The sequence below is a fragment of the Propithecus coquereli genome, unplaced genomic scaffold, assembly GCF_000956105.1.
Source record: "Propithecus coquereli isolate 6110/MARCELLA unplaced genomic scaffold, Pcoq_1.0 Scaffold119, whole genome shotgun sequence".
NCBI lineage: Eukaryota > Metazoa > Chordata > Mammalia > Primates > Indriidae > Propithecus > Propithecus coquereli.
In genome coordinates this window covers 3,929,881-3,941,938 of record NW_012135969.1, presented here as the reverse complement: position 1 = coordinate 3,941,938, position 12,058 = coordinate 3,929,881, and the positions used below count along the sequence as shown (strand labels likewise).

The following is a 12,058-nucleotide window of genomic DNA, read 5'->3' as shown; positions in this document are numbered from 1 at the left end:
CTCTCCCCCTCCCTCTCTCTCTCTCTCTCTCTCTCTCTGTGCGCCAAGGGCTGAGCAAGGGAGCAGAGGGCTATTCATTTTGTTTGCTTTCCAAATGAATCGCATCAGGCAGCTGTCTTATTGGAGAATGCATTCTGCAAGGTGGAATGGGAGCTGGGGCAGGTCTTATTAAAATATCTCATGGTGTTGATTTGTGGAAGTTACTCAACATGGAGGTGGCATTGCTCAGCTCCTGTACTGCAGTCTAGGAGTGTGATGGTACTGTAATTACAACATATCATGTCCTTACAAGGGGGGGGGTAGGTGGGAAGAAGAGGACCAGTGAAGGAGAAGAAATCAAGGAAATGTCACCCACAAACCGTGGTTAAGTAATGCTAACGCTGTGAATCAAAACAGATATAAGGAGATGAAATGAGAGTATGGCTGACAGGAGGGGCTCTCTGCTGGTTGTGGAGGTTTCTTCTCAGCTCTTGAGGTAATGGCCCCTTTGCAGGCTTTCCTAGGCAGAGAAAGTGGGGTGACTTAAGGATAGAGTGTCAGTCTGAACTTGGTATTCACTGCTTCTGTTGTGTATTGCAGTCTTTATGTTGCTTAAGCTTGTTTCTCTTACTCCAGTTGTTGCTTGGCTTTGACTGAAATCTATGCAACGAACGTAATGAAGGCAGCATTAATGTCACTGTCTAACCCAGATAAAATTCTTGTAATAAGGTATAAGTAGCACAGTTAGCACCTTTTCTCAAAACTAAACTAATGAAGTTTTCAGTGATAATAGATTTCCATTTTCTGTTTATGTAGTTCTCCCTTTTAATTAAATTGAAAGGACTTTGATTTTAATAAATATTTACATAAATAGGTATAATTTTTCTGCTATCTTAAATGCAAAGCAATATGTATATATCATGATTGTTGGGATTTATAGGTACCGATTTGTATGATAATTCTTCCAAATGGAGTGTTCATTGTTTTAGAAGTCCTCCCCCATATCACTTTCAAATAACACTGCCATCCCTAGTGGTAGTATGAGCTCTTAATTCCTTCTCAATGTACTGTTTGGACTTTGCCATTGTGTATAGAGTTTTGGAGTAGAAGTAGAGAGGATAGAATTTGAGCAACCTGAAGGCCTCTTAAAAGAACATATATAAGGTTAATTCTGGAAACTCCCAAACCGACTTGGAGCCACATGGTTAGCAGTAGCAGAGACTATGCCATTAAAAGGCATGCCGTGGCCCCTTCTGGTGGAGAGGGTCTTCCTTCAGAAGACTGAACTACAATTTCCCTTATGCCTTTTTCTATCTAGGTTAGCCCTTAAAATTAAAGTATATCTTGTCTTCTCTATATTGTTTAAAGAAAACTATTCAAATAATGCCTGCCTATTCAAAATAACTTGAATTGATGTGGTCCACAGAAGGAGGCAGAAGCCTATACTCATTCCTAAATGGGGCTAAGTATCTGTGTTTAATTTTTTTGTATAAGTCTGCATTTTGCCACTCTCTCTTTTAGCTCCTTGCTCGGATTGAACGTATGGAAAGGCGGATGCAGCTGGTAAAGAAGGATAACGAAAAAGAAAGACACAAGCTGTTTCAGGGCTATGAAACTGAAGAGAGAGAGGAAACAGAGCTATCTGAGAAAATTAAACTGGAGTGCCAGCCGGAGCTTTCCGAGACATCCCAGACTCTGCCTCCCAAGCCTTTCTCATGTGGGCGGAGTGGAAAGGGCCACAAAAGGTGTGCTGATAACTTGGTTACACTGTCTGGACATAATGAGGACACGTTTTACCAGTGACTAAGAGAGGGGATTGGGATTTATGAATTATTTTTATAGCAATATAATAATTCAACTACAGCCTGAATTATGAAGTCTTCTATGCTGAGAAACTATCTTGAACATTCTTATGCAGGCTATAAAAGTCCGTTAGGAACATTTTGGTCACAGTAATAATTACAGAGTGCAGAGTACATCATAAAGAGAATGGACATCAAATGTGACAGCTGAGTTTCTTAAAGAAAACTATAGTAGTTCACTTCAAGTTAGGAAGTGTTAAACTTCATTGTGTTGGACACTGGTAGACATAAAGTAAAACAGAACTGTCCTTGAACTCAAAGAAATCAGTCAAACTATAAGAATGGGCATAAATTTTGAAAACTCAGAATTTAAATGCAATAAAATACGTAAATAATACTGATATAAACTAAGTTTTGTAAGATTCAGGGATATTAAAGATTATTCTGAGTTAGAACTATGAAACTTTTAAGGAGGAGATGAATCTTGAAAAAGAAATATAAAGTTTAGGTTGGTAAAGAGGAAAGGAGATGGCAGAGGGGAGAAAAGGGGAGGGAGAGAGGTGGGAGAAAGAGCCAGCAGACAGTAAGGAAAAAGAAATAGAGATTGTAATTAATATGGCATAGGGTTGGAGGGAAAAGTAGAGACCGATCTGTGGTTGACAGGAATGAAGTAGGTGGAAAAGAGTAGTGGCACCTAATGTTAAAGCACCTTGAATAGGAATCTTTTTAAATCTAGTAGGCAATAGAATACTATTAGAGATTCTTAAGCATGGAAACTCACTTGTTCCACAAACATTTACTAAGGGCCTCTTATATATATTGTTAAGCAGGGGCTGCTCATGACTGCCAAATGAGCGGAAACAGATATTTAGGTACCTGAATATTGGTCATTTTGGGGCAAGGAACAAGCTAGTTTTCTTGCCTCAAAATGTGTTCAGATTAGATTTTATTCAATAGTCAATAAATTTTTATAATGTTTTCTTCCCTATCTAATAGGAAATCCCCATTTGGAAGTACAGAAAGAAAGACTCCTGTTAAAAAGCTGGCTCCTGAATTTTCAAAAGTCAAAACAAAAACTCCTAAGCACTCTCCTATTAAAGAGGAGCCCTGTGGTTCCTTATCTGAAACTGTTTGTAAACGTGAATTGAGGAGCCAAGAAACCCCAGAAAAGCCCCGGTCTTCAGTGGACACCCCACCAAGACTCTCCACTCCCCAAAAGGGACCCAGCACCCATCCCAAGGAGAAAGCCTTCTCAAGTGAGATAGAAGATTTGCCGTACCTTTCCACCACAGAAATGTATTTGTGTCGTTGGCACCAGCCTCCCCCATCACCGTTACCATTACGGGAATCCTCTCCAAAGAAGGAGGAGACTGTAGCAAGTAAGGCATAGAGAACACTTGCTCTTATACCCTAGTGGTGGCGGTCAAGCTAACAAGTGTGAAAATGCCTTTGGCATTTTTTAAAAAGTGCAATCAATAAAGCAGAGTTCTGTCAAGAATGAGTAAGTTAACAGCCAGAGACAGACACTGTGCAGGCATTGCAAATAGATGGAATTACAGCAAAATGTGCTCAATGTATTTGCCTGCTTACAACACTGGGAGATGTGTTTGCCAGTAAGTTGCTCATCACAAGAGCACCAGACTTGGGGGTGTAATCTGCGGCAACTTGCATGCCCTCTGAAAGAAGGGTTTTCTGTGCTGTGAAATGCATAGAACTTATACTTTGCCATGCACGACTGTTCCTGCAATTGATGTTGTGTGAAACCTGGGAGGGTGGTCTTTGGGTGTTCTCAGGGGCCAATGGTAATTTTTGGGTTGGGGAGCCAGCTTGGGGTGGGGTATTTCACCTGGGCCTCCGCTCTTTAACTATATAAACATTTATCTGTATCTCCATGTCCCGGTCTGGGGGGCAGGAGGAATCTGCCAAAGACTAACAGTCTTACTTTATCTTACTATAACTTCACAAAGGTTCTAAAATGTGAAGAGTTTACTTGGATTGCAGTAGCCCATTGGTTGTTCATATATTTAAATAAAATGGTCTACAAACTATTTTTCAAATAATAAGGACTATCTTGGGATATCTGAGCTGCTTGGGGAGGGTGTGGGGTGTGGGACCTTGGTCTTCATTCCCTTTTTTTTTCTTTATGGCTTCCACACAGAGATGCTCCCCTTATCTTCTACATCAACCAGTAACTGGAATGTGCCTTCAATCATGTAATATTAGTCTATGACAGTCACTACGGGTACTGGGGTACTGGTGGGGGAGGCCTTCTTGGATAGAACCGCAGTCCCAAGTTTCTACCACTGTGTCTTGCCGTAGCAGGATGGGGATGGAAATCTATTCCAATGAGACAAGAGTATTCTCCAGGCTTTGTTTGGCTGTTCTGGTGACAAAATTAAGTGGGAAAGCTAGATTACTCTTCTTAATTATCTAACATTTATTAGGCCTCACACTTGAGTACATGAGATAGACCAGGATCCTGATCTAGGTTCAGATTTTTTGTTGGTTCAGTCAGTTGAACAGGTTCGTCCTTAATGGTTAACCTTTTTGCTGCTATGGCAACGCTGTGTAACAACTTATGAGAAACTGTGAAGCAACCTCCCATCCGGGATTGAGAAATGGCTTGGTCCAGAGATGTTCTGTGTGACTGGCTGCTTTTGAAAACCGATCTTCCGTAGTACAGAAAATTCCAAACACCTCTGAGATTGTGGGCATAGAAGTACGAAGGAGTCTGACTGGGGAGATCCCAGCCCCTTGAGGAGCCTGAGTTGTGAATAAACATGTGAATCCTTATTCTTGATGCCCCTATCTCAAGAGGCTTGTTCTAAGGAAGCCAAAGTCTTTGTGCATGTTGCTCAGGCTGGACCAGCAAGGTAGTTTGTTTGGTTGGAGGGAGGAGGGAGCTGTTTAAGAAGACTACGTATGTAAGTTTTGAGAACGCTGATCTTTTATTTGAAAAATAGGGTCAACTTTTACTCACCTGCCATGTTCTGAGTTTAAGGTTTGATATCCTTGGCCATCAACTGTTGCAGGGAAACCACCCTAAATAATGAAGAAAAGAAGTCGTCTCAGTGTAAAAAAAAAAAAGTGGTGGGCTTATTTTCTTTTCTTTTGTCTGTTGTTCCCTCTTCCCCTCCCCCAGAGAGAAATTCTCAAAAGAACAACTCAAAAAACAAAATGGCTTCCTAGTGAGAACTTCAGTGATGATCCTTTCCTCCATTTTGGGTATGGGCTTTTTTTCTTTTTACACTGAGGTGATTCTTCTTTCCTGCATTATTTAGGGTGTCTGATGCCATCAAGTGTTGCAGGAGAAACTTCAGTCTTGGCTGGTGAGTAGAATAGGAATTGTGCTGGCTGGGCCTGGGGTGGGGGTTGGTGGGATGGTGGATGGTTGGGAGCTGCATTTCCCATCCGTTGGATGTGGGAGAGTGAGATTTCTTGGTGTGTGATTGATTACACTACTATAGACTTCAAAATGACAACAAATTTCAGTTGTTTTTCAGGAACTGCAATAGCATCCATTATATGAATTGTCAGGTATTGGCTTAGGGTTTTTTGTGATCCTGAGTTTGGCAGACTGCAATGGCACTTTAGATTTTTTCATTTATACCATAGCAGGGACACTGAATATGGCTTCAGGTGAGGCCATAGAATGGATTCCTATCACTTGGTAACTTTGTCTTATCTGGGGAGAGACCTCTTGTCCTAGTGAATAGTTGTGCGACTTTGGATTTAAGGGTGGTTCCACCCCTCCTCCCTTTCTTTTTCTTTTTTTTTTTTTTACAGTTCCTTCTTGGAGGGACCACTCAGTAGAGCCTCTAAGGGACCCAAATCCTTCAGACCTTTTGGAGGTAGGTACCCAGGAGCTGTCAATGGAAGGGAGTAAGGGACTGAATAGAACATGGGGATGTAACTTCAATATGTCGTAGTACTATGGATGGGTTAAATGGAACTGAGGTCCAAGCTGGGCATGGCAGCTCACACCCGTAGTCCCAGCTACTAGGGAGGCTGAGGCGAGAGGATTGCCTGAACCCAGGAGTTTGAGGTTGCAGTGAGCTATGATGACACCAGTGCACTCCAGCCTGGGCAACAGAGCCAGACCCTGTCTCTAAAAAAAAGAAAAAGGGAGCAAAGAAAAGAAAATTGAGGTCCAGAGTGATTAAGTGACTTATTAAAAAATAAATAGCTAGGTAGAGCTCAAAACAAAGGTAGATTTCATGCGAAGTAGAAAAGTTGGCATGTACTACTCAGTAACAAAATTATATATTCCAGGCCGGGCGCGGTGGCTCACGCCTGTAATCCTAGCACTCTGGGAGGCTGAGGCAGGTGGATTGCTCAAGGTCAGGAGTTCAAGACCAGCGTGAGCAAGAGCGAGACCCTGTCTCTACCAAAAAATAGAAAGAAATGATCTGGACAACTAAAAATATATATATATAGAAAAAATTAGCCGGGCATGGTGGCGCATGCCTATAGTCCCAGCTACTCGGGAGGCTGAGACAGAAGGATCGCTTGAGCCCAGGAGTTTGAGGTTGCTGTGAGCTAGGCTGACGCCACGGCACTCACTCTAGCCAGGGCAACAAAGCGAGACTCTGTCTCAAAAAAAAAAAAAAAAATTATATATTCCAACCTCATTTGATTCTTAAAAATTTGATATTTACTTTAAACTCAGACTCTTACAGGAAGTATGGAGGTGGAGAGGGTTTATGGCTGTCTCAGGAGGTCAATCTGATGTGATGTCTACCTTGGAAAATTATGGAAATGATTTTGAAATTGAGAGATTCTAAAAGGGTAGGGGTGGGGAAAGGAGTATGTGTTTTGTTGATTCTGTTACCAGGAGGTTCACATCATATTCACAGAACTCACAGACTCAGGTAGAACCTGAAGGTCAAAGATTTTATATTCCTGGAAGCTGGAAATTAGTTAGTATATGTGTGTAACATGGTGATAGATAGCTTATCAGCTGCTGTTCTTTACACAGAACCTGGATGACAGTGTGTTTTCGAAGCGGCATGCAAAACTGGAGCTGGATGAGAAGAGAAGGAAGAGGTGAGGCCAGAGATGTCCATCCTAGGAACAGCTGAGCCTGACCTCCCTCTTCCATGTTGTGGAGAATCGTGGAGCTCTTAACACTCTTATTAGCTTCCCAATTGGTTGAGTATTTTAGTTGGAAATGGTAGTTGTTGTAGGTAAACAGGTTTGGCCTCTTTTTCTTTGTGTGTAACCTTCTTCACTTCCACTTTCTGTGGAATACCAACATATGATCTGGACTGGTAGACCTAAACAGCTCTTCCCTAACCAGGCAGTCATTTGTTTTTACTCTGTCTAGAGGAATCAGCAAGGATCTTCCTAGCGTCTGGATTGTGTGAGTTGCTTTTATAGAGCAGATTTTGGGTAAGCGGTAATGTTGGGTTTGTTTGTTTTGTTTGTCTGGTTTGTTTTTCCCAGATGGGATATTCAGAGGATCAGGGAACAAAGAATTTTACAGCGACTCCAGCTCAGAATGTATAAAAAGAAAGGAATTCAGGAATCTGAGCCTGAGGTTACCTCATTTTTCCCTGAGCCAGATGATGGTAAGTTTTGTCTATCTAAAAGAATAGGTTTTTCAAAGAAGAAAAAGGGTTCAAGGCTCCAGAATACAGCTTGCTCTGAATGAATGAACTGTATTTTGGACCAGGTATAGTTAGACATTTCCCATCTATGTCACTAACAAGGTCCCATTTGACTTTCTTCCATAGTTGAAAGTTTGATGATTACCCCCTTCTTGCCCGTTGTAGCATTTGGACGACCATTACCAAAATTAACTCCACAGTAAGTATAAAGTTTTTTCCTCCTCTCTCAGGTAGCCTGCACTTCCTTTTTCAGACTTTAAGGAAGCCTAGATATAAGGTGGAACCAGGTGTCTCAGGGATAGCCATGGGGCTACCTGGGCCAGGTGTAGTGGTGTGCACCTGTAATTTCCTCCCAGTGCTGGGAGGCTGAGGTGGGAGAATTGCTTGAGCCCAGGAGTTCAGGGTTGCAGTGAGATAAGATTGTGCTATAGCACTCCATCCTGGGCGAGAGAGCAAGACTCTGTCTCTTAAAAAAAAAAAAAGAAAAGAAAGAAAGAAAAGAACAAGATGAGACTACCGGGCAACTAGCTTTTTGCAATGATAAGATTCCCAAACCAGGAATTAGGATTGCTTTTTGAATTAGAAATAGATTATTCCATTACTTTAATGGTACACTGTTGCTCTGGCTTTGAGGCAGGAAAGACACTCTAAACTTGGGACTCAGGAGTTGTAGCTAGGAGTAGTGAGGGACATGCTGACGTTTTTGGAGTTGCTGTCATGTCCACACTGAATCCCTTTTAGTTTTGCAAGTTGATTTCCTCATCCTTTTTTGCCAGGAATTTTGAGCTGCCCTGGTTGGATGAGCGTAGCCGATGCAGGTTGGAGATCCAGAAGAAGCAAACACCTCACCGGACGTGTAGGAAATAGCTGTGCTGGCAAGAACCCTCTGTCTTCAGATAGTTGTAGCATGCCATTCCCAGAGAGTGGCAGAGACCTGTATATGTGACCTATGTCCTCATGTATGTTATCATTCACTGATAATGCCCTTCCATACTTCCTTGATTTTGGTTTTGTTTTCATCACTCTGATTTCACAAAAACTCTTTCATTGGGCTAATTGTGAATTATGGAGGGTGACTGGGATTTCTTTTCCCTTTTTAGGAAAATGAGCTCTTAAGCTATATTTATAGAATGGCAGACTTGAAAGTTTCAGGGGTCTGCTTCTATACATTTGCCTGTGTTAAAGGGGTAAAAGGGCTTTCTTCATTAGACATGTGGAAGATGAAGCAAACCCTGCCTTTAGAGCTGTGCCTGCATGGCACTCTTCTTGCCCTGGTGTACCCTCCTTATAGTTTGGGTATAGTGGTTTTTACCCTATAATAAAACAAAAAACCTCACCGTGAGCTTTAGGACAAGATGAGGAATAACAAGTGAAGTGATGAAGCACGTCATCTTCACAGAGTAGAGATTGGAGAATTGGTAGATAAATGTCTGAAAGGATAGTTGTTCTCTTAAAACTATTCTGTGATACAGCCATTCAGGAAGGGATGTTTGACTGCAATTATTTTCTTAGTTAATGATAACTGAATTTCTTCCTCCACTCCATAAAAATAGTATCTTTGGAAAAGAGAATGGGGATAGTTAGTTTGGGACAAGTTACAGCTGTAAACAGAAGCAATTGGCATTTGGGATGGCGTGCCAGAACCTGTATAGATGCCCTTGTATCACATCACTTCTCAAGTATTCCTTTTAGCTGAGCTCTTGGTGGTGGGGTAGACATTTAGGGAGGGTTGGGGGGAAAGTGTGGAAATATGTGCTTCCTTTGGCTGGCAAATGTCTACATCTTGAAACAAACAAATGTACCTAATGAGCTTCTCCATTCACTTTGTAAAAATAGATTTGTATGTGTACCATTGTGGTCCTACCTCCCCCGCTTCCCACCCCCCGTTTTGTTAAAATGTCAGGACAGCACTCCCAGGCCACTTTGGTCTCAGTGTAAGATCCCTGTTAACTATCTGAAAGGAAAATAGAGCCAAGACCTCTGGTCTTAAATACATAGGAATTGCCTTTCTTTAGTCTTCAGGACTATTGTGTGAAAACAAGTAGGGGTCTAATCTCCTAGAAGGTAGGGGCTTTTATCCTTGAAGAAAATATGTCCCCATATTATTAGCACTTTTAGAGGAGAAGCCAAGGTATGTAGGATGTGTGGCCGGCCCATCAGTGGAGCATGAGAGAATGGGGATACCATTGTGGGAAGAGAAGAAAAGTTCCTCAGGGGCCTCCCACTGCTAAAGGTTTTTGTGAGATGTTGATCTGTGCTCCCTGGATTTGACTTTTAAAGGAATTACTCCGGCAGCACATGTAGTATTCTTGGATGATCTTGCTGCTCTTATTTCTCTTTTTGTGTGTGTGTGTGGCTATGGGTTTTCATTTATAACTCCATCTGCTTAGGAGAGTGGGCTCTCTATAAGGGAACCTTCTGTGAACGTCATTGCAACAAGGATGTAGAGAGAAATAGGACTTATTCCACTAGGGGCTCTCATCTCACACCTTAAGGAGAAGAAAGATTTCTAGAAAAACGGCCAGATTTTCTTTGTTCTTCATCATTTTAATGTGGCAAGCTGTTTTGCTTTCTACTCTAACCTATGTTATGTTCCTTCATAATGTGCCCCAAAAGATAAAAGACCCCAATCAGTGTCTCTTGACTTTGTTCCTTGATCCCTCTGAGTTTCTACTTGATTTCAGCATTTGTTGGATTCCTAATTTTGGATATGGGTTAGCAAATTTAACTTTATGTTTGTGCCCTGCCCAGGGGACTCCTCAGATTCTGACTTGAACTAGACTGAGAGGAATCCATGAGGTGCTATCTGGCCAGACTTAAGTGGATTCTATTTTCTTGTTTCTCCCTCTCCCTGAGGACCTCTTATTTTATTGTCCCCTCTTCTAGATCAATTCTCCTTTGATTTGGATGTGTTGAGGTTTGTTGAGAAGGAGCTTGGAGAGTAGATTAGCAAAGTTCCAAGAGGGAAATTACAGTGTGTTTGAGCGTGGGGGGAAAATTAGTCTTATTTTTCCCTACATGGGATACAACACTGTGAAATTCAATCTTCAACTGAAAGCCCTGCAATTCTCCTAAAACATAGTTCTTTGTTTTTCTTTAACAAAGTTTAAGCTAGTGTTAATAAATTAAAAAGAGAAATTGCTTGTCTGTCTACTTCAGCTTTGTTTTATGCTCATTTCATATTGTTGTCTGTGTTGTAATTCATACTTTTGATACCATTTCTGATGTGTAAAATTGGTTGTCTTGTAAATATCTTATAAAGAGTTCAATTGTAAATAAACTATTGTGGCTGTTAATTTTTGAACTTCTGCTTCAGTTTATTAGATTTATTGGCAAGCATTAAGCAATTCTGATTGTATTTGAAAGATTGGGAAAAGATATCCTTTTTCACAATTAAATAGAATCACATTATTTTCCCCTTTATATAAGGTACTCACTTCCATTTGTGTATAGGTACAATGTATTTTTCAGCTCTTTTTGTCCAGCGTACTTCCTTATACATATTGACAACTTTAAAAATAGGAGATTGTACGATACTTGGTACCTGGTGTCTAAGTTAATAAAATCTTAACAGTTGGAAAGGCCTTAGAGGTCATCTCATCTGACCCCTGATAGATGATTTCCCCTTGACAACATTCCAGACAAATGAAGTCCAGCTTCTGCTTCAAAACTTCTGTTTTTCCCTATATATATATTTTTACTAAATGTTTGAAAATTCTTCCTTGTTGACAAAATCTTACCTCTTGTAACTTAAGCCCATTGGTTTTTGCTTTGCCTTCCAGGATGATGAAAAAAGATCAATCCCTTATTTTCCTCACAGTCCCTCTAATAGCTAAATATTGCTGTGGCTATCCCAAGTCTTCTCTTCATGCTAAACATTCACAGCTCTTACGATTGTTCCTCAAAAGAAAAGGTTCTGCTTTTTCAGTTCCCTCTGAATGAGTGAGCAGTTTGCCCATGTCCATTTAAAAACTGGACCCAGACCAAACAACTGAAGGACAAAGTGGCAGACTATCACTTTCCTTATTTAGATACTAAATGTGGCAGCCTTATTTGCACCAACTTAGCTTGTGATCGATAAGATCCTCCAGGTCTTTTTCTTTAACACTTACTAAATCATACATCTCCTATTTTGAACTCAGGCAGTTGGTTTTTTTTTTTTTTTTTTGACCAGGGAAGCCACAGTTTAATGTTTTCCTCTATGGGCTGCTTAGTCTACAGAAATACACCAAGGCAGGCAGTTGATTTTTGAAGCTGGACTTAGAAGTTGTCAAATTTGGCCACTTGTCTAAAGAGTTGAGATTGTTTGGATACTGACTCAATCTCTGAAAGCAATCATAATTCCTTCTAGTTTCATACGATCTATAACTTTGATAATCATCAGGACCCTTAACCATACCACTTACAAAAATATTATTCAGGACAGAATCCTATACTATGCCATAGTGACCTTTATCGTGTTTGATATATATTATTAATGTGCACTCATGTAGATGCACTAACTTAGCTCAGGCATCTTGTATATCATCGTGGTCCAGAGAAAATATAATAATTCTTTTTCATTGCTAACAAATGCCCTGCCAAAAGCAAAGCATTTTCCTCTGGTAACCCTATCATGTCAGGATTTTGAACCAACAATAGTTTACACTGACCATCTCTTTTTATTTA

General features: G+C 40.8%; 1 protein-coding gene across 3 annotated transcripts in view; it reads left to right on the top strand.

Moving 5' to 3' along the window:
* MSL1 (male-specific lethal 1 homolog (Drosophila)) overlaps positions 1-10,686 on the top strand; it is a 12,815-nt gene extending 2,129 nt beyond the window's left edge. For 2 of the 3 annotated variants that reach the window (XM_012661670.1, XM_012661688.1), the window contains 8 exons: positions 1,501-1,724; positions 2,778-3,160; positions 5,063-5,110; positions 5,568-5,632; positions 6,760-6,827; positions 7,227-7,351; positions 7,517-7,589; positions 8,167-10,686. In XM_012661670.1, coding sequence (XP_012517124.1) covers positions 1,501-1,724; positions 2,778-3,160; positions 5,063-5,110; positions 5,568-5,632; positions 6,760-6,827; positions 7,227-7,351; positions 7,517-7,589; positions 8,167-8,257 — 1,077 coding nt within the window. In that variant the 3' untranslated portion in view covers positions 8,258-10,686. The remainder of the gene's footprint in view (positions 1-1,500; positions 1,725-2,777; positions 3,161-5,062; positions 5,111-5,567; positions 5,633-6,759; positions 6,828-7,226; positions 7,352-7,516; positions 7,590-8,166) is intronic. The other variant, XM_012661680.1, reaches the window with a different exon arrangement.
* The last annotated feature ends 1,372 nt before the right edge of the window (positions 10,687-12,058 follow it).